This window comes from Blennius ocellaris, assembly GCF_963422515.1.
Source record: "Blennius ocellaris genome assembly, chromosome: 11".
Lineage (NCBI taxonomy): Eukaryota > Metazoa > Chordata > Actinopteri > Blenniiformes > Blenniidae > Blennius > Blennius ocellaris.
In genome coordinates this window covers 192,891-215,052 of record NC_137660.1, presented here as the reverse complement: position 1 = coordinate 215,052, position 22,162 = coordinate 192,891, and the positions used below count along the sequence as shown (strand labels likewise).

General features: G+C 47.9%; 1 protein-coding gene across 1 annotated transcript; it reads left to right on the top strand.

The window, feature by feature from the left end:
• Positions 1-1,481: 1,481 nt before the first annotated feature.
• On the top strand, positions 1,482-19,709 carry LOC308136363 (NLR family CARD domain-containing protein 3-like). Its single transcript, XM_080504689.1, is given in 8 exon segments — positions 1,482-1,610; positions 10,051-10,129; positions 10,440-10,638; positions 11,010-11,160; positions 11,162-12,814; positions 12,895-13,047; positions 18,277-18,450; positions 18,754-19,709. Coding segments are annotated over 7 exon segments (2,340 nt in total). The 5' UTR covers positions 1,482-1,610; positions 10,051-10,126; the 3' UTR covers positions 18,761-19,709.
• The last annotated feature ends 2,453 nt before the right edge of the window (positions 19,710-22,162 follow it).

Below are 22,162 nucleotides of genomic sequence, written 5' to 3'. Positions count from 1 at the left end.
AGGGGACAATATCAGGATTTTCCCCGACTACACGCAGGCCATTGTGAAGCGGAGAACGGCTTTCAGGGATGTGAAAAACATGCTTAAGAACTGTGAAGGGGTCAAATACGGACTATGGTACCCCGCGGTCCTTAGAATTACAACCGCTGACGGTGTGCGACACAGCTTCTCGGATCCGAACGAGGCCAAAGACTTCGTGAAGAAGACCACTGCGGGGGTTCCATGAAACAACCTGAGGTATTCGGTGGGCCAGCTAATAGGCTATATCCTGCGTGCTTATGTTTATGCTAGCTTGAGTTAGCGGCTAAATGTTTCGACCGAGTAAATGTACGTTTTCTTTTTTGTATCTATAAGGTGGGTATATATCTTAAGAGATGAGGTTACAGTGTGGCCCACTGTGATGTGATTTACTCGGCACATAATCATGAGACTGCCTGACGATGTTGGCGCTAACGTGTACTACGGCCTATTTAGCTGGCTAATGAGCCGCTACTATTTAGCACAATAGCCGCCTCCCACACACGAGGTGGGTTGGCAGGCATGCTTTGGTTCTATATTACTCATGTTCCTTGTCCGCTTAAACGAAGCGGCGGATGCTCACTTTTCTTTACTTTGGGTGTTTGGTTTTAATAACATTGAATATGGCTTTTTATTTTTGGAGGTTAGCTAATGTTCTTGATAATAATTAGGATAGTGGATTATGTTAAAGGGCACCGGCGAGTCTCAGTCTCAGTCTCGCGAGGTAAGCTGTTTGTTGTAGTGTGTAAGTGTTGTCGGGGGCGGGGTGCAGTCTCTCATTTGGGGAGGGACCGGCGTGTTTTTTTGAATGCTGTTTGGAATGTTTTTTCCATAATGTTTTTTGTGCTGCAGTGTATTTTGAGTTTCTGTCATGTATGTTTTTGTTTAATGTTTAAACTCTTGTTTTGGATGGTTTATTTCTGGTTTGTTTCTAGTTCCCCTTCCCTCCCTCTCCCTCCCTCTCCCTCCCTATCTACATGCAGGGCTCTTGGAATGTCTGACCTATACTGTCACAGGCAACAGGGATGCAGAGTACAGCTAGAGCTGCAACCGCCTTTGTGAGCTGGAACGTCAGGGGTCTCAACCACCCGGTAAAACGTAGAAAGGTTTTCTCCACTTTATGTAAATTGAAATCAGACATCGTCTATTTACAGGAAACGCATCTCAGCTTAGCGGACCACTCTAGACTTCGGCGAGGTGGGTTTTCCCAAGTTTTTCACTCTAAATTACAGACCAAGCATAGGGGGACAGCCATTCTAATCCAGAGACATGTGCAGTTTGTAGAGTCCACCGTCATTGCAGACAAAAATGGTCGATATGTTATTGTCAAGCACTCACTGTATAACCTACCAGTCGTATTGGCTAATATTTATGCCCCTAACTGGGATAACTCAGTTTTCTTTAGTAATGTGTTTGCCCTACTTCCAGATCTGGATTGACACTGTCTCATCCTAGGGGCAGATTTTAACTGTGTCCTCCACCCCAGCTTGGATCGCTCTGCGGTGTCAGCTAGACCTCTGTCTAACTCGGCCCGTGTGGTTAACTCCTTTGCCGAGGGTAACCCTGATCCCTGGCGCTTTAAAAATCCCACGGTAAACAATTTTCCTTTTTTTCTGCGGCCCAACAGTCATATTCAAGGATAGACTACTTCCTGTTAGACAAAAAGCTGATTTCTCTTCTCCATTCTACTGAACACGGGAATATCGTGGTTTCGGATCACAGCCCAGTGGTGTTGCAGCTCTGTTTTCCTGGTCACATGCGCCCACAGAGAACGTGGCGGCTTAACCCGCGCTTATTATCGGACGATGATTTTATTGCCTTTATTTCCAGTCACATTGATATTTTTCTGGAAACTAATTGACGACCAGAGACAAGCGTGGGCACTATGTGGGAAGCTATGAAGGCGTATCTCTGCGGCCAAATTATTTCCTATACTATCAGCACGAACAGGTGGAGGACAAAACGTATGACAGAGCTAATGGACTTAATCGGCGACGTTGACAGAAGACATTCATCTATGCCGACTGCCAACCTGTATAAAGAACGCATGTCTCTGCAGACAGAATATGACAAGTGATTATATCTCTCCTTCTTAAGAAGGGAAAGGACCCGACGAGATGTGACTCTTACAGACCGGTGAGTCTGCTGTGCTGCGATAATAAAATACTCTCTAAAGCTATACCTGTTGTGTTTAACTAAAGAACCCCAAAGCAGAGACAGGAGCAGGAGGCAAGTTGTACAGTTTATTTCACAAACTGAGGGTGGCAGGCAGTGGAGGCAGGGAGCTGGCCGACGAGGAGCAGGTCACCAGGAACGAGACTCCAGGAGAACCTGGACAGATGAGGAAACTGCATGTAAGCATTATCCCGGTAAGTAAAACACAAAGGGCTTCCAAAACAAGAAGCTCTGTAACACTACCGAACAGGACGGAATTATCTGGCAGTGTGGTGCTGAGACATCCAGGCCTTCATACTGTGGTTGATTAGGTAACGAAGTGCAGGTGTCTAGTCTGCAGCACCAGGAGGAGTCAGCCACACCCCCTGCCACACACTGCTCTGCTGCAAAAAGAACACAAAAAGGGGGGAGGGGGACAGCACACAAACCAAATCATAACAGTACCCTCCCCTCAAAGGGCGCCACCTGGCGACCCACCAGGTCTATCCGGGTGAAGAACATAAAAATCCCTAATGAGATCAGGGTCCAAAATGAAAGAGCGTGGAACCCACGAGCGCTCCTCGGGCCCATACCCCTCCCAGTCCACCAAGAATTGCAGCCCGCGACCCCGACGCCGGACATCCAACAGGCGGCGAACAGAAAAGGCCGGGTGGTCATCGACAACCCGGGGGGGTGGAGGGGGCTCGGCCGGAGGGCAAAGATCACTGGAGGAGACAGGCTTCAGGAGGGAGACATGGAAAGAAGGATGAATGTTCAAAGAGGAAGGCAATTTCAAATGGACGACCGTGGGACGCGCTCAATCTCAAACGGCCCAATGAATCTGGGAGATAGCTTTCTGGACTCGCACCGCAGAGGAATGTCACGTGTGGACAACCAGACTCTCTGACCAGGGCTGTAGTCAGGAGCTGGGACGCGGCGCCGATCCGCCAGCATCTGGTTACGAGCCCTCGTTCGCAAAAGAGCAGCCCGGGCCTCCCTCCACACGCGTCGAGCCCTCCGCAGGTGTCCCTGAATGGAAGGCACTGACACAGCCCTCTCCTGTGTTGGGAAGAGTGGAGGCTGATAGCCGTTAGACGCCATGAATGGAGACATACCTGTGGCCGAGGAGATCTGGGTATTGTGCGAGTATTCGATCCAGGGGAGATGAACGGACCAAGAGGCAGGGTGGCTGGCCGTGACACAACGTAAGGCAGCCTCCAGATCTTGGTTGGCCCACTCAGTCTGGCCATTGGTTTGTGGGTGATAGCCTGAAGATAAGCTCACAGTGGCTCCGATGGCACGGCAAAAGGCACGCCATACTCGTGAAACGAACTGGGGACCCCTGTCCGAAACTATGTCCTGAGGGAGTCCATGGAGCCTGAACACATGCTCAACCATGAGATTAGCTGTCTCAAAGGCAGACGGGAGCTTGGGAAGAGGAACAAAGTGGGCTGACTTGGAAAAACGATCAACAATTGTTAAAACAACGGAGTTACCTTCTGACGGGGGAAGGCCGGTCACAAAATCAACTGCTATGTGGGACCAAGGGCGATGAGGTATGGGAAGTGGCCGCAGTAAACCAGCAGGGGGACGATGAGATGCCTTGTTGCGGGCACAGACGGAACAGGCTGAGACAAATTCCCGTGTGTCGGCTGTCATAGATTGCCACCAAAAACGTTGTTGAAGCAGGGTCAGGGTGCGGTGGATACCGGGATGGCATGCGACCTTGGAGCCGTGTCCCCACTGAAGCACCGCAGGCCGGGCAGTAGGTGGCACAAACAGAAGCCCTGGTGGACACTCAGCAGGGGTGGGAAGGTCTCCCTGCGCCTCCTGAACTGTCTTTTCCACTTCCCAAGTGGCAGCTCCGACTATGCATGAGGAGGGTAGGATGGTGTCCTCTGGTGGATCTGCAGAGATGGCAGGAGTGAACAGGCGTGACAAGGCATCGGGCTTCACATTTCTGGACCCCGGACGGTAGGTGAGTGTGAAGTTAAAGCGGCCCAGGAAGAGGGCCCACCGAGCCTGGCGGGAATTCAGCCTGCGGGCAGAGCGAAGGTGGGACAAGTTTTTATGATCAGACCATACCAGGAAAGGTTGAGAAGCCCCCTCCAGCCAGTGTCTCCACTCCTTGAGAGCCATGACGACGGCCAAAAGCTCACGATTGCCCACATCATAGTTCCTCTCTGCTGGAGTGAGTTGCCGAGAGAAAAAGGCACAGGGGTGCATCTTCTGATCGGTGCCTGACCGCTGAGAGAGAACAGCACCAACTCCAGACTCCGAGGCATCTACCTCCACCACAAACTGAGCAGAAGGATCAGCATGACAAAAAACCGGAGCAGAACAAAACAGGTGCTTTAACCTTACAAAAGCGGCATCCGCTTCGGGAGACCAGGAAAAAGGTGCCTTAACAGAGGTAAGCTTGGTGAGAGGAGACGCAACTCTACTATAGTTGCGTATAAACCGTCTGTAAAAGTTCGCAAAGCCCAGAAATCTTTGGAGTTGTTTTCTGGTCGTAGGTGTGGGCCACTCATTCACCGCTGTCACCTTGGCTGGGTCTGTCTTGATTTGCCCCTTCTCCACCACAAATCCAAGAAAACTGACAGAGGACACATGAAAATCGCATTTCTCAGCTTTCACAAAAAGTCTATTTTCAAGGAGTCGCTGCAAAACCAATCTGACATGCTGAACATGCTCCTTAAGGTTACTTGAAAAAATCAAAATGTCATCAATATAAACAAACACAAATCTGTTCAGCATGTCACGCAAAACATCATTAATAAGGCACTGAAAGACAGCAGGTGCATTTGTTAATCCAAACGGCATGACTGAATATTCAAAATGTCCAAGGGGGGTGATGAATGCCGTTTTCCACTCATCCCCCTCCTTGATTCTGATCAAATGATAAGCATTCCGAAGATCCAGCTTGGTGAATACTGTGGCCTGATTAAGGGAGTTGAAGGCGGAATCAATGAGTGGAAGGGGGTACTTGTTCTTAACAGTTATGTTGTTTAGGCCCCTATAGTCTATGCATGGTCGTAGGGACTTGTCTTTCTTATCCACAAAAAAGAAACCTGCTCCTACAGGAGAAGAGGATGGGCGAATAAGTCCTGCAGCCAAACTCTCAGTAATATAAGTCTCCATTGACTCCCTTTCTGGTTTGGAGAGATTATACAACTTACTAGTAGGTAATGGAGCACCAGGTATCAGATCTATTTGACAGTCATAAGGTCTGTGAGGAGGCAGAGATGACGCTCGGTCCTTAGAGAAAACCTCCTTGAGGTCATGATACATAGACGGAACTACTGACAGGTCAATGGGCTTAGGAGTAGAAGGCGTGTGGAAACTAGTGGGTGGAACAGCCGCATGTAAGCAATGGGAGTGGCAGAACAAGCTCCAATTAACAATGGATTGGGTGGACCAGTCTATGTGTGGGTTATGGAGTTTAAGCCAGGGAAGGCCCAATATAAGTGGAGCTGACGGAGAGGGTACTATGTAGAGAGATATTAACTCACAATGGTTACCGGAAACCAACAGGGACACTGGGACTGTACGGTGAGTTACACTGGCTAGCACTCTTCCATCGAGAGCGTATACAGTCTTGGCCTCCGAGAGAGGTTCAGTAGGAACGTTGGCCTGGGAGACAAATTCAGAGTCTATGAAGTTCTCATCTGCACCAGAGTCCACTAAAGCTTGAACTGTGAGAGACATGGTGTTGAAAGACACAGTACCCCTGAGTTGAATGCGCTTGGCGGAGGGATCCATTGGAGTGTGGCTCACCAGCGCCCCTCCCGAGGCTGATGAGCCTGGTCTTTTGGCCGAGCGGAACAGTTGAGCAGGATGTGGCCGGCCTGGCCACAATAGAAGCAGAGTCCTTCCCGAAAACGGCGCTGACGCTCCTCCTGGGTGAGTCCCATTCTCCCGAGCTGCATGGGCTCCTCTGTGGTGTTAGCGTACCCTTGGGTAGGAGGGGCTGGTAGTTCCAGCGGGTGAGGGGTCCTGGACTGGAAGGTAGGGACAGAGTGTCTGGACCTGACCCTTCTATCCCTGTGTCTCTCACGAAGGCGGTTATCCAGTCTAATAGCAAGCGAAATTAAGTCCTCTAGGTTAGCGGTCTCATCTCTGGCCGCCAGCTCGTCCTTCACCTCCTCACTAAGACCGCGGAAAAAAATGCCTTGTAGTGCCTTATCCTCCCATCCACACTCTGTAGCTAAAATGCGGAAGTCAATGGAATAAGCCGAAACTGAACCAGAGCCCTGATGCAAAGAGAGCAAACGACTACTAGCCTCCTTACCCTGCAGTGGCTGGTCAAACACTCTTTGCATTTCAGATGTAAATGACTTGAGTGTGTAACAAACTGGAGAGTCACTGTTAGATAATGCTACCGCCCAAGCGGATGCCTTCCCAGAAAGTAGACTCATTACAAAAGCTACTCTAGACCTATCAGAGGAGTAGGTGAGTGGCTGCTGATCAAACACTAACTGGCATTGATGTAGGAACTGCTTACACATCCCTATCTCTCCTGAGTACCTGCTAGGTGTGGGTATGAAAGGCTCACGAGGCTGAGATGTCAAGGGACCGGTGGGAGCTGGGATCTGGAGATTTGAATCCGCCGCTTGGTCAGGATCTGGAGATTGCGCCTGGTTGAGAGGTTGAAGCGAGGAAAGTTGAGCAGCAACTTCGTTCAGACGACCACCGAGCTGATGCATTCCCGTAGTGAGTTCCTGTAGAGTGGACATAACTTCCTGAAGGGCGACGCCCTGCTGTCCGACAAGCACTCCTTGTGAAACAACAGCTCGTTGGAATCTTTCAGTCTCAGCGAGGACCTGCTTGATCTTCTCTATCTCTGCGGGGTTCATGGTGGCCAGATAATTCTGTTGTGTTTAACTAAAGAACCCCAAAGCAGAGACAGGAGCAGGAGGCAAGTTGTACAGTTTATTTCACAAACTGAGGGTGGCAGGCAGTGGAGGCAGGGAGCTGGCCGACGAGGAGCAGGTCACCAGGAACGAGACTCCAGGAGAATCTGGGCAGATGAGGAAACTGCATGTAAGCATTATCCCGGTAAGTAAAACACAAAGTGCTTCCAAAACAAGAAGCTCTGTAACACTACCGAACAGGACGGAATTATCTGGCAGTGTGGTGCTGAGACATCCAGGCCTTCATACTGTGGTTGATTAGGTAACGAAGTGCAGGTGTCTAGTCTGCAGCACCAGGAGGAGTCAGCCACACCCCCTGCCACACTGCTCTGCTGCAAAAAGAACACAAAAAGGGGGGAGGGGGACAGCACACAAACCAAATCATAACAATAGCGTTGCGTTTGGAGACAGTTTTACATAAGGTTATTCACCCGGACCAGACTGGGTTTATGAAGGGTAGGCAGTCTTTTGGTAACCTCAGACGCCTCTACAATATAGTAAACTCTCGTCCTAGCACCACTGCGTCCTTATCTCACTTGATGCGCATAAAGCGTTCGATCGCATTGAATTTGAGTACTTGTTTACAGCGCTTGAACGATTTGGGTTCAGTCCAGGCTTTGTATCCTGGATAAAGCTTTTGTATTCTGCACCTCAAGCTGCGGTTCGCACTAACAATGTTGTCTCAGGGTATTTTTCCCTCCGGAGGGGCACGCGTCAGGGCTGCCCATTATCACCTCTCCTATTCAACTTAGCAATAGAGCCTCTGGCCGTTGCCCTTAGAGCCCGGTCCGACTTTGCTGGTATTGTGAGGGGAGGTCATACGCACAAACTGGCCCTGTATGCGGATGATTTGCTGCTGTTTTGTGCGGACCCTCTCAGGTCAATCCCGACCGCACTTGATGTTATCGCCCTGTTTGGGTCGGCATCTGGTTACAAAATTAACCTCACCAAAAGCCTACTGTTCCCAATCAATTCCCATGCGTCTGAACTTTCCTACACTGATATTCCTTTTAAAGTGGTTTCTGACTCGTTTACATACCTGGGGGTGCATGTGACACGGAAATTCAGGGACCTGTCTAAGGAGAATTTTCAACCGGCACTTGAAAGGGTTAAAGAGGACCTAAAACGCTGGGCGTCTCTTCCCATATCTCTGGCTGGGAGAGTAAATGCTGTGAAAATGGTTGTGCTGCCAAGGTTGTTATATTACTTTCAGCAGATTCCTATATTTCTTCCAAAATCCTTCTTTAAAGAGCTAGACAAGCACGTCTCTACATTTATCTGGGACAAGAAACTCCCGCGTCTTCGCAAGACGTTTTTGGAGAAATGTAAATCAGAGGGAGGTCTTTCACTCCCCAATTTCCTGCACTACTACTGGGCTGCGAATCTTCACAAACTAGTTTTTTGGGTGTCCCACTTTAGGGAGGGGTCGGGTCCGATCTGGTCCAGCATGGAAGTGTTCTCTTGTAAACTGATGGATCCGGCCTCCTTATTGTGCGCTCCCCTGCCGCTTAGTAAAAAATATCACTCTAACAACCCAGTGGTTAGTAGCTCTCTTAGGATTTGGTCGCAGTTTCGGCTACATTTTGGACTAACTCAGATGATTCCGGTTACTCCTATAGTTCGTAACCCAATTTTTAAACCTGCTTTACTCGACTCGGCTTTTCAACTTTGGTTCTCTAAGGGCCTGAAGAGTGTGGCTGATCTCTTTGAGAAGGGGGTTTTTCTATCTTTTGAGGATCTGGTTGGAGGATATGGCGTGCCTAGGACTCACTATTTCAGGTATTTACAGGCTCGTGACTTTGTCCGGAAGCATGTCCCCCCTTTCCGTCGGCCCCGCCAAGGGGGTGGCTGGAGGACTGTCTTGACCTTAACCCCTTTCTGGGGGGATGTGTCTCTAGATTGTATAACATAATCCAGGGCATCTCTAGTCCACCCCTTAAGCATCTTAGGGACTCTTGGGAGAAGGAATTGGGGTTGAAACTGTCTGATGAGACCTGGCAGTCCTCTATTGAGAGAATACATAAATCCTCCTTATGTGTAAGACATGGGGTACTTCAATTCAAGGTGTTCCATAGGCTGCATCTTTGTAGAAGCAGGCTTGCAAAGCTGTATCCGAGTACCGACCCCACCTGCCAGAGGTGTCATTTGGCCCCTACCACCCTCTCCCATTGGTTTTTCACCTGCCGATCCATTGCCCCATTCTGGTCCTCTGTGTTTGATACTCTCTCTTTTATGTATTCGCGCAAGATGCAAGCTGACCCTGTCACAGCTATATTTGGCTTGGCTCCCAGGGGGAGGTCCCTTTCAAGCTGTCAATCAAACTCTCTTGCCTTTGCCTCTCTCCTGGCCCGTCGACTCATTCTTCTCAAGTGGAAGGACCGTTCGCCACCCTCGCATGCTCGGTGGGTCAGATAGGTAATAGCGCATTTCAAATTAGAGGAGTTACGATATCGTAGTCAGGGCTCTGCAAAAAAGTACCAGGAAACATGGCAGCCCTTCCTGGATTACTTTAATAACCTGCCAAGTGCAAATGTGACTGACTGAGGCCCTCTTGTAGCCCCCCCCTTTCCTTCTCAGTTGTATTTTGTAATCTACTTTGAATTTTATTTTATTTATTTTTGTTTCATTTATATTCGTTTCTTTATTTTTTTGGTTTCTTGTTTTGTTAAGGGGGAATTGTCCCCCATTAAGCACATTGCACTACGTTCTTATACGCCCTATGCTGGATGCCTGTGTTCTGTTATGGCCACATAAATGTCTATAATGTGCAATGTGCTGTGTGTGACGTATATAATGGATGCAAAATCAATAAAAAACAGTTGAAATATATAAAGATGTTTTCAGGTAGAGTAACTTTAAATGTGCAGCAGGAAGTGCTGATGAGGGCTGAGAATCAGTGTTTGTGTCAGGATTCATCATCACACCACACAGCAGCTTTAACTAACATGTCAACATGTTTCTGCAGCGTGAGCCAGCAGAGCTCCCAGGTTTTCCGTGGTGGCTCCGCACCTCAGCAGCAAACACATCTGGACTCCATATTTATGGTGAGAACAAGTGTCCATTCAACACTTTACTGTCACATCATGAGACAGAAGAAGCTGTTGTGACTTCCAGCTGAAACATGAAACAGACACTCAGCTTATTAGATCCATTCAGGTCCAAAGTGAAACAGTCCAACCTTCATCCAGCTTCCAGTCTTCACTGATGCTTGAAGCTGTTCCTGCTGGATCCCACATGAAGTGTGATTTGGCTTCACATGTTGTCCATCCTGCTCTCTGCACTGGATTTAAACTCACATCTCAATCTGGCTTCAGTTTCAGCTCAAAGTCAACTCCACATGTTTCTCTGTTCCAGCTGCTGGAGGACAACATGGTGAAGAAGGAGCTGAAGAAGATGCAGAAGCTCCTGAGTCCAGATTACCCAGCATGCTCAGGGAGTGAGAGGGAGGATGAGGATGAAGAGCAGAGGAGCAGCAGAGAGTCATTTCTGAGGATCACACTGGACTTCCTGAGGAGGATGAAGCAGGAGGAGCTGGCTCAGCGTCTGTGGAGCAGTAAGAGGATTTGATCTCATTTCACAGGATGGAGATGAAACCTGAAATGTTCTCAGCTGGAGCAGAAAGCAGTCAGAAACAGAGTCCGTCCAGAGAACAGAGGTCATTTCCAGGTCAGACACAGAAAGTGTGAAACAGGCAGGAAGTCCAAAACAAGCAGCAGAGTCCAAAAGCAGAGACGAGGAGACACAAAGAGAGTTCCTGAACTCTGCTGTTCATGTGATGCAAACATGTGCATCAGACCAGAGGCTGTTTGGTCTCCACTGAGGAGCTGATGGAGCTGATGGAGGAGAAACATCTCCACTAACACACTGTCATCTTCACATTCAATGTCAAACACACTCAACTCATTCATGGTTTCTTCTTTTCAGGAACTGCTACTGGAGTCTGCCAACAGAAGGTGAAATGTGCCCTGAAGAAGAGGTTCCAGGTGGTGTTTGAGGGGGTCTCTAAAGCAGGAGAGTCCACCCTCCTGAAGCAGATCTACACAGAGCTCCACATCACAGAGGGGGGGGACTGCAGAGGTCAATGAGGAACATGAGGTCAGACAGATTGAAGCAGCATCCAGGAGAGCAGACAGAGCAGAAACTAGCATCAGACCAGGAGACCTCTTTAAAGCCTCACCTGGAAGATCTCCACCAATCAGAACAGTGCTGACAAAGGGAGTGGCTGGCATTGGGAAAACAGTCCTGACACACAAGTTCACTGTGGACTGGGCTGAAGACCAAAGCAACCAGGACGTCCACTTCACATTCCCATTCACCTTCAGAGAGCTGAATGTGCTGAAGGACAGGAAGTTCAGCTTGGTGGGACTTGTTCATCACTTCTTCACTCAAACCAAAGAAGCAGGACTCTGCAGCTTTGAAGACCTCCAGGTGGTCTTCATCTTTGACGGTCTGGATGAGTGTCGCCTCCCTCTGGACTTCCAGCACACTGAGACCCTGACTGATGTGACAGAGTCCACCTCAGTGGATGTGCTGCTGACAAACCTCATCAGGGGGAAACTGCTTCCCTCTGCTCGCCTCTGGATCACCACACGGCCTGCAGCAGCCAATCACATCCCTCCTGACTGTGTCGACATGGTGACGGAGGTGCGAGGGTTCACCGAGCCACAGAAGGAGGAGTACTTCAGGAGGAGGTTCAGAGAGGAGCAGCAGGCCAGCAGGATCATCTCCCACATCAAGACCTCACGAAGCCTCCACATCATGTGCCACATCCCAGTCTTCTGCTGGATCACTGCTACAGTTCTGGAGGAGGTGTTGAAGAGCAGAGAGGGAGGAGAGCTGCCCAAGACCATTACCCAGATGTACATCCACCACCTGGTGGTCCAGGCCAAAGTCAAGAAGGTCAAGTATGATGGAGGAGCTGCCACAGATCCACACTGGAGTCCAGAGAGCAGGGAGATGATGGAGTCTCTGGGAAAACTGGCTTTTGAGGAGCTGCAGAAAGGAAACCTGATCTTCTATGAACCCGACCTGACAGAGTGTGGCATCGATCTCAGAGCAGCCTCAGTGTACTCAGGAATGTTCACACAGGTCTTTAGGGAGGAGCAAGGCCTGTGCCAGGACAAGGTCTTCTGCTTCATCCATCTGAGCCTTCAGGAGTTTCTGGCTGCTCTTCATGTCCATCAGACCTTCATCAAGTCTGGAATCAACCTGCTGGAGAAGAAACAACAAACCTCCCGGTGGTCAAAAGGGTTGAAGAAGAAAGTTAATCTCCAGCATCTCCATCAGAGAGCAGTGGACGAGGCCTTGAAGAGTCCAAATGGACACCTGGACTTGTTCCTCCGCTTCCTCCTGGGTCTTTCACTGCAGACCAATCAGAGTCTCCTCCGAGGTCTGCTGACACAGACAGGAAGTAGCTCACAGACCAATCAGGAAACAGTCCAGTACATCAAGGAGAAGCTGAGTGAGAGTGTGTCTACAGAGAGAAGCATCAATTTGTTCCACTGTCTGAATGAACTGAACGATGGTTCTCTGGTGGAGGAGATCCAACAGTCCCTGAGATCAGGATGTCTGTCCACTGATGGACTGTCTCCTGCTCAGTGGTCAGCTCTGGTCTTCATCTTACTGTTATCAGAAGAAGATCTGAAGGAGTTTAACCTGAGGAAATACTGTGCTTCAGAGGAGGCTCTTCTGAAGCTGCTGCCAGTGGTCAAAGTCTCCAACAAAGCTGTGTACGTGGTTCAGGAACCAAGATGTAGAACTGAGTCCATGACAAACATTGAACTGGTTCTCATTGTTGGTTCTTCTTCAGGTTGAGAAGCTGTGGTCTGTCAGAGAGAAGCTGTGGAGCTCAGTCCTCCAGTCTGACACATCTGGACCTGAGTTTCAACGACCTGCAGGATTCAGGAGTGAAGCAGCTGTGTGCTGGCCTGGAGAGTCCTCACTGTAAACTGGAAGATCTCAGGTTCTGACATCATTGATCATTAATATCCACCACTCTCTGTTCTCCTGCTCACATCTCTAGAACATCAGTAGAGCATGTCAGTAGAACACTGCAGCCTCTAGATAGTTTCTCCTCTATTAATCAGGAAGTGAAACAACAAGTCAAGTTTCCAGGGTAAGTCCAGGTGTAGAGCAGCAGCCTTACTTCCTCCACTCACTGTGTTTGTGATGCTCCATGTCACAGAGTTCTGCCTCAGACTCTCACACGACACGACTGCCACACCACTCCTTTAAAAAGTAATGTAGTTACTTTACTGATTACCTTTAAGTGATTGTAATAGTAACTCAGTTAGATTACAAGTCACTTTTTAGTTACTTTCCTCCACCGTCTCAAAATAAAAAGGACAACTGTTTTTCTAAAAACTCAGTTCTGATCACTGCCTGCCCATATTTAACCTTTGACCTTCATTCTCTGTTCTATTTATATCTGACTCACGCTTTTATTATCACATTTTACTATTACTACTATTTATTTACCCCGTGATGCACTTGTCGTCTGTTGCACTATTTATCTATTTATATATTTGCACTATTTGACCTTTTAATTATTCCCGTCGCGGACAAATAAATGGTAAATGGTCTAGATTTATCTAGCGCCTTCTAACCACACTGAGTGCAGTCCCAAAGCGCTTTACATATCAGTCATTCACCCATTCACGCTCACATTCACACACCAATGGGACAGAGCTGCCATGCAAGGCGCTAGTCGACCACTGGGAGCAATTTAGGGTTCAGTGTCTTGCCCAAGGACTCTTCGACACATAGACCGGTGTAGACTGGGATCGAACCTCCGACCTCTCACTCCGAAAGACGACCACTCTACCACCTGAGCCACGGTCGCCCGTTTGATTGAATGAATCTTTCATTGATTGATTGAAAAAGAAAAAAAGAGTTCAACATCTCTGCAGGTCTGTTATTGTTGAAATAATATAATTTAGTGTTGACATTTCCAATTTTAGTGTTACAAGCAAACTCTCCCAGTGTTAACTTTTAACATCAGTGTTGATGAAAACCCAGTAAATCAGTGTAAAGTGTTGACTCACTAGATACTGATGGAGCGACTGATCAACACTGCCCAACTGGTTGAGTCACACTTCATGGTGTAAATCCTCCACTTGACCAGGGGTCATCATAACACTGAGACAGTGTGCAAGGCCCTCTGAAACGAACACATTTCAAAGAGAGGATTTTGTCAGCCCAACACTGGACCCACATTGAGAAACACTCCAGGTAGAGCTTTACCTTTATGCCAACTGAACAGCAGAGGCTTTTATTTTGACATGCACAAATCAACAGGAACACCATGGCAGGACGACCCTCTCCGCTCTTTTTTTTTTTTTTTGATTAGGACAATGTATTTTCATCAACATGTCAGCATAGAGCAACAACATAAATAAGCCAGAGTGAGCACAATAGCTCACGTTCCTCCATTGAAGGCAGGTTGGTACAGCAGACATTCAACGGGGCACTTGGTTGTTCAGGCACAACTAATGAACCAAACTAAACTAGAGGAATTCATTAATGACACACATTAAGGAAGAAAAACACAACACAACCACACACACACTACAAACCCAATATAACTCCAAAATAATAACATAGAAGCACAATCAACAATAACTCCCATGTCCCATGATGCACTGCAGCGATCGGCTCCGTGATGGCCACACAGCCTGGCTGCTGCCGAACTGAGCGACCAGGACTGTCAGGAGTCACCCCAGGTGAAGAGTTGGTTGGTCTGGGCTCTGGGTGTGGGGCACCCCCCCCCCCCCCCCCACCCTCAGTGGCAGATGAGGCAAGGGGATGGTAGGGAAAATGGCTCCCTTCAAAACTCCACTTGAATGCCCAGATGTTCAAACTAACACTCATAGAGTTAAATGCTTTTAACTCTGCAATGTAACACTTTAAGTTTAAAGTCCAGCATAGAGGTGTTTCTACTAAAACCGTCACCAGAGCGTCAACACTTTAATATGGCTCAACACTGAAATGTAACAGTGGTGATTTTGCTGTGCAGGACGAGGTGGAGCGAGGGCAAGGTGGAGGCCATGAAGCCTCCAGGTAATCGATGCAGGTGCAGGACAGGGGAGCAGACAGGTTCTGAAGCGTGGCAGTAGGAGGAACTCAGTATTGAGATGAGTAACTGATGACAGGAATCAACTGTTGGACTGTGGATATCAAATACATGGATCGACGTGTCCAAAGGAAAAAGTGCTGATTGGACCTGATGACTGTCCCCTGAATGTGTTCTGAACAAGTTCCCTGTCCTCACCAGAGCAGCACCTTCAATAGGTGAAGGTGAGTAAGGCTGAGTAGGGTAGCAGCACCTTCAATAGGTGAAGGTGAGTAAGGCTGAGTAGGGTAGCAGCACCTTCAATAGGTGAAGGTGAGTAAGGCTGAGTAGGGTAGCAGCACCTTCAATAGGTGAAGGTGAGTAAGGCTGAGTAGGGTAGCAGCACCTTCAATAGGTGAAGGTGAGTAAGGCTGAGTAGGGTAGCAGCACCTTCAATAGGTGAAGGTGAGTAAGGCTGAGTAGGGTAGCAGCACCTTCAATAGGTGAAGGTGAGTAAGGCTGAGTAGGGTAGCAGCACCTTCAATAGGTGAAGGTGAGTAAGGCTGAGTAGGGTAGCAGCACCTTCAATAGGTGAAGGTGAGTAAGGCTGAGTAGGGTAGCAGCACCTTCAATAGGTGAAGGTGAGTAAGGCTGAGTAGGGTAGCAGCACCTTCAATAGGTGAAGGTGAGTAAGGCTGAGTAGGGTAGCAGCACCTTCAATAGGTGAAGGTGAGTAAGGCTGAGTAGGGTAGCAGCACCTTCAATAGGTGAAGGTGAGTAAGGCTGAGTAGGGTAGCAGCACCTTCAATAGGTGAAGGTGAGTAAGGCTGAGTAGGGTAGCAGCACCTTCAATAGGTGAAGGTGAGTAAGGCTGAGTAGGGTAGCAGCACCTTCAATAGGTGAAGGTGAGTAAGGCTGAGTAGGGTAGCAGCACCTTCAATAGGTGAAGGTGAGTAAGGCTGAGTAGGGTAGCAGCACCTTCAATAGGTGAAGGTGAGTAAGGCTGAGTAGGGTAGCAGCACCTTCAATAGGTGAAGGTGAGTAAGGCTGAGTAGGGTAGCAGCACCTTCAATAGGTGAAGGTGAGTAAGGCTGAGTAGGGTAGAAGCACCTTCAATAGGTGAAGGTGCTTCTACCCTACTCAGCCTCACTCCACTTGACTCCACTCACTTTTCATGCTTGTCCACTACGTTCGTCCCGGTACCAGTACCAGGTACTTTCCTGGTAGACCGTAGATAATGAGGGTCCAGCTGAGCTCAGACCAGTAGATAATGTGACGACGGCAGGCTTCTCATTCACCCGCCATTTTTTAAACCTTCTCAGCCTGACCACAATCTGCAGCTGTCCTGGTGAACGATGTTTCACCACATTTCTATTCAAGTTGAAAGTATCCCAGCATCTCCTGGTCTAATTTTAACATCAGCTGCTGCTAACGGCTTGTGGCAGAAGTCACCAGTTAACTGGGGCACCAGTGGAACTGAAACACCGGACAGTGAAGCATCACATCAGGGTGATTACTTGTGCATGACGGAGAAAGCTCTGATGACTCCGCCCACGCCTCAGTCGTACGATTGTAATTGAAAACAACCGAGGCTGAGTCGAGTAGAGGCAAGGCGAGTAAGGCTGAGTAGGAACTAGTGGAAACGCAGCATTTATGATAAGTAACTGGGAATCAGAATATTTAGACAACAATGTCAATAAATCTGTAAGAAATGGAGAATTAGTAAGAAATGTTTAACTATTAATGAAAAAACACAATAAAAAGATCAATTGATCAAAGAAGAATTAAATAAATTCTGACAAAAAGAAAAATACAAGATACAGAGAATCGATAAAACAAAAAACTCAAGAAGTTGCAAATAAAGATAATTTTTTAAAATAAATGAGGAAAATAAATACAGTGAAATATAAGAAAACAAGAACAATCCCATTAAACACACATGGATATATTAAAGAGTGTAACGATAACCACACAGAGACGTATCATTAGTAAGAAGAAATCCTAGAAATTAATAATAAATGTAAAACCAAAACTCTTTTGCCTTTATGATAAACTCACTCACTCACACACACTCACTCACTCACTCACTCACTCACTCACTCACTCACTCACTCACTCACTCACTCACTCACTCACTCACTCACTCACTCACTCACTCACTCACTCACTCACTCACTCACTCACTCACTCACTCACTCACTCACTCACACACACACACACACACACACACACACACACACACACACACACACACACACACACACACACACACACACACACAGCTGTATACAGGTAGTTAGAATCTGTGTTTTATTTGTTTTCATTGTTAATAAATATAATTTTTGGAATCATACTTGCTGTTTTATTAATGAGCACAAAGGAGAATGAAATGTCGACCTCTTCTGTGTCAAGAACTCCAAAATCCTTCAACCTTTACTGTTAATTCTGGTAATTGTAATTAATTTAACTATTAATTCAACACACACACAGAGGTTAGTGTCAAGGTCCTGAAGAGAAAACATAAATCCACAGAAAATCAAAAGTAGAAAAGGAGAGAGAGAGAGAGAGAGAGAGAGAGAGAGAGAGAGAGAGAGAGAGAGAGAGAGAGAGAGAGAGAGAGAGAGAGAGAGAGAGAGAGAGAGAGAGAGAGAGAGAGAGAGAGAGAGAGAGAGAGAGAGAGAGAGAGAGAGAGAGAGAGAGAGAGAGAGCTTCTGTCTGACTGCACAGAGGAAGAATCTGAACAAGAGCAGAGAGGAACTGAGCACACAATAGATTTGTCATTAGTCCTGCACTCAAAGTTTCTCATTGCTCACTCAGAATTCAGGCACCAATAGAACCATGTTAATCCTCCAACTCTCCTCTCTGTGGCCTGCAGGTGCACAGCATTAACCCCGCCCCCTTTGTCTTCAGTCTGACCAATCACAACACTGTGTGTGTGTGTGTGTTTGTGTGTGTGTGTGTCCTGATCCAGATGTTCTGTAGAGATGCTCTGCAGCATGTTGATGAGACTCTTCTCCTCCTGGTCCTTCAGCTGTTTGGACTTTACTTTTCTAAACTCTTCCAGTCTGAACCTTCTTCACTCTCAATGACTTCAACATCACACTTTGTCCTCTAATCTCACTTCTTTCTCTCTTTATTCAGGTTGTTTAACTGCAGGTTGTCAAAGATCAGCTGTTCTTCTGTGGCCTCAGCTCTGAAGTCCAACCCCTCCCTCCTGAAGAAGCTCGACCTGGGTTCCAACAACCTTCAGGATCCAGATGTGAAGCAGCTGGTTGGTCTTCAGGAGAGTCCAGACTGCAGCCTACAGACTCTCAGGTCAGTAGATGTTGGAGTGAGTCCCTGCTGCTTCCAGCAGGTTTCTACTAAACACAGTTAGTGTGAGAACAAAGATCCAGTGTTTGGACGTCTCAGTGAGGTTGTGAGAGGACAACGCTGAGCAGCTTCAGGATTGGACAGCAGAGGACACAGTCAGCCAATCAGAGGAGCCACAGGCTGGTTGTGTTGGTCTGACAGTGGTGGTCCTTCATGAGCTCTGAGCTGCTGCTGTGGACAGGACTGAAGTCCTGGCTGCTCCTCAGAGACTGTCCTCATGTCCTCTGACCTGTCTTCTCTCTGCAGGTACTGAGAGCAGAGAGGACGCTGTGTGTCCTGAAGGTCCACTGAGGACAGCAGAGAGGACGCTGTGTGTCCTGAAGGTCCACTGAGGATAGCAGAGCTTCATCCAGCAGTGAGCGACAGAGGAACCACAAGAAGATCTGCTGAGTGTCGGTGGTTCAGTGTGAAGAGCTGAGAGGGTCCAGCATCGAACCAGGGTTCCTCTGCATGTGACGCAGAACCATCATTGTGTGAACTGAACCTCCTCTACCTCCTCCTCCTCCAAATATATTGCAACTTATATCACACACACGCACACGCACACACACACACTTTTCTGAGTGGGTGAAATAAAAACTGTCTGCAGTTTTCTTGGATGAGGGTAATTATAGTCTGTGCAAGACTTTCATCCAATGACATGAAGGCAAGGTGAATGGCGGTTCAATTACTTGGCTTTTTCAATGTTGAACAAGAAGGCCGTTGCTGGGCGAATCCCCCGCCGGAGGGCTTTATATTTTCTCACAAAGCCAGCTCTAAGGCAGCACACTTGGTACACTAGAGGGTGTTCCATGGGTCCTAGTAGATCATTATGTAGAATCTGAGAGGTCTTCTTCATAAGCTATGTCAAAATACGTCTCCAGAGCCCAAAAGGTGTTTTTATGCACTTAGTGACCCTGTGACCTGATATGCAAATTAGGTCATGGTCACCATGGTGCCCCTTCTCCCCAGGTGGAGTGTCCATGTGTGAAGTTTGGTGACTGTGGGCCCAGGAACTGCTGAGAAATGAGGAGAAATGTTTATATGAAAATACATGTATTGTGCAACCATGACGAGCAAACTTCAGACCCTACCAATCTTCAAGGTCAAGGTCAGGTCACTTGGTGTACTGGAGGTTATCCCTGGAGTGTGTATCACGTGTGTATAAAATTTCAGAGCCCTAGCTCAAAAACCTAGGCCTCCAGAGCCCAAAATGTGTTTTTAAGCGCTTCGTGACCCTGTGACCTACTTAATATGCAAATTAGGTCAAGGTCACCATAGTATCCCTTCCCCCTCTGAGATGTATCCACATGTGAAGTTTGGTCACTGTGGGCCCAGGGGTTGCCGAGATATAGGTAGAAACGTTCGGACGGACGGACGTACGGACGTATGGAGACTGTTTCAAGATCCCCCTTCGGGGCCAATCGGCTACGGCGGGGGATAATAAACAAAATGGGAATAACCTGTTTGTCTTATGTTCTGCGGTCGGGTTATACGTTCTCATGAGCTGTACTGATCTGCAGCCACGTCCCGACGCACCATCTTACAGCACCTGCATTCAGTTCAGCACCACGGACAGCACCAACCCCCGATTGGACTGTCCCAGACAACAAGGCCATGTATAATGGGACCAGTCCAACAATGTCTCAGAATCCACAGAAAGCTGTGCCAGGGCAGGAATGAAAACAACAGAGATGTACATTTTTAATCCACACTATTCTGCAACCCGGGGATGAGGAGCAAATGCACACTTATGGTAGTACAGAGTCACAAACACACATAGCACTGGTTCCAACTCAACGTTTATTTTTATGAAAGAAAAAACAACAACAAAAACAAAATTGAGTGTCCGGTCCTTGGGCCTCGTTTCACCACTCAGTTGGTTTCTGGATTAGAAATCAAGACAGTGACGTTATTTAGATTTCACTCATTCCTCTCAATCAACATTCAGGGTTCAGGGCACCAACCTGTTGAGTGCGACGGCGAGCCTCCCGGAACAATGGCGTGTCCAACAACTTTCATAACATTCTGAAAGGAAGCAAAGATGGAAAGGAAAAAAGCTAACGTATACATGTCCTCATTTATCTGTAATTGCATTGCTTCACTCGGTTTAACATGTCTCTCAAAACGTCATTAACAAGGGCTTGAAAAGCCGCAGGAGCATTGGTTAACCCGAAAGGCATCACTGAATATTCGAAATGTCCCAGCGGGGTGTTGAAAGCGGTTTTCCATTCATCTCCCTCTTTGATTCGAACAAAGTTCTTTTCCACAAAAAAGAAACCAGCGCCTACCGGAGATGAAGATGGCCGTATGAGTCCCGCTGCCAAAGAGTCAGTTATGTAAGCCTCCATGGCCTCCTTCTCTGGTTTAGCGAGGTTATACAGTTTAGTAGTGGGCAACGGAGCACCTGGGATTAGGTCGATACCGCAGTCATAGGGTCGATGAGGAGGCAAGGATAACGCTCAGTCTTTAGAAAAAACCTCCTTGAGGTCGTGGTACTCACAAGGTACTCCAGAGAGATCTATGGGCTTGGGAGGTTCCTGTGTACGGGGAATGGCAGAATGAAGGCAGTGTGTATGGCAAAAAAGGCTCCAATTAATTATGGCTAATGAAGACCAGTCTATGTGTGGGTTGTGTGACCTTAACCAGGGAAGGCCCAACACTAAGGGTGACGAAGGTGCAGGGATTACATAGAGTGAAATTCTTTCATGATGATTCCCTGACAGCAGTAACGAAACTGGGGCAGTACGATGGGTCACTTTGGCCAGTGACTTACCATCTAGAGCAAAGACTGTCTTGGGTTTAGGAAGGGATTCAATGGGGATGTTACACTGGGAAACAAAGTCACAGTCAATGAAGTTGTTGTCGGCCCCTGAGTCTACCAAGGCAGAAACGGCAAATGAATCTTGATTACATGTTATGGTTCCTGGAAGTTGAATACGTTGGGTGGAGGGGTCAGAAGGAGAATGGCTCACCAGTGCCCCTCCCGTGGCTGATGAGCTCGCTCTTTTGGGCACGACGGACAGTTGGACACGATGTGGCCAGCCTGACCACAATACATACAGAGCCTTTGGTTTATGCGCCTTTGTCTCTCCTCCGGAGAGCGTTTCATTCTTCCCAGCTGCATGGGCTCCTCGGTAAAGGGTGGTGAGGCTGAGCCTGAAGCTGGGGCAGGAGGAGCAGCAGTCCATGACTGTTCGGCAGGACGGAGTGCAGACGAGGCTGGTAGGAGGGATGGTTTGGAAGATGAAGAGGAGCTACGTCTAACTGATCTCTCCCTACGTCTCTCCCTTAAACGATCATCCAAACAAATTGCCAAAGAAATCAATTCCTCAAGAGAGCTTGCCTCATCACGTGCAGCCAGTTCGTCCTTAATTTCCTCACTTAAACCCTGAAAAAACACCCCCTGTAGGGCCTTCTGATCCCAACCACATTCTGCAGCTAGGATACGAAAATCAATGGAGTAGGACGACACTGTACCACCACCCTGATGCAAAGAGAGTAGTCTGTTACTTGCTTCCTTTCCTTGTAGTGGGTGGTCAAAAACCTTGCGCATTTCAGCTGTAAAAGCCACTAAGGTATTACAATAAGGTGAATTACTGTTGGCTAAAGCAACCGCCCAAGCTGAGGCCTTGCCGGCAAGTAAACTCATAATGAAAGCCACCTTAGCTTTATC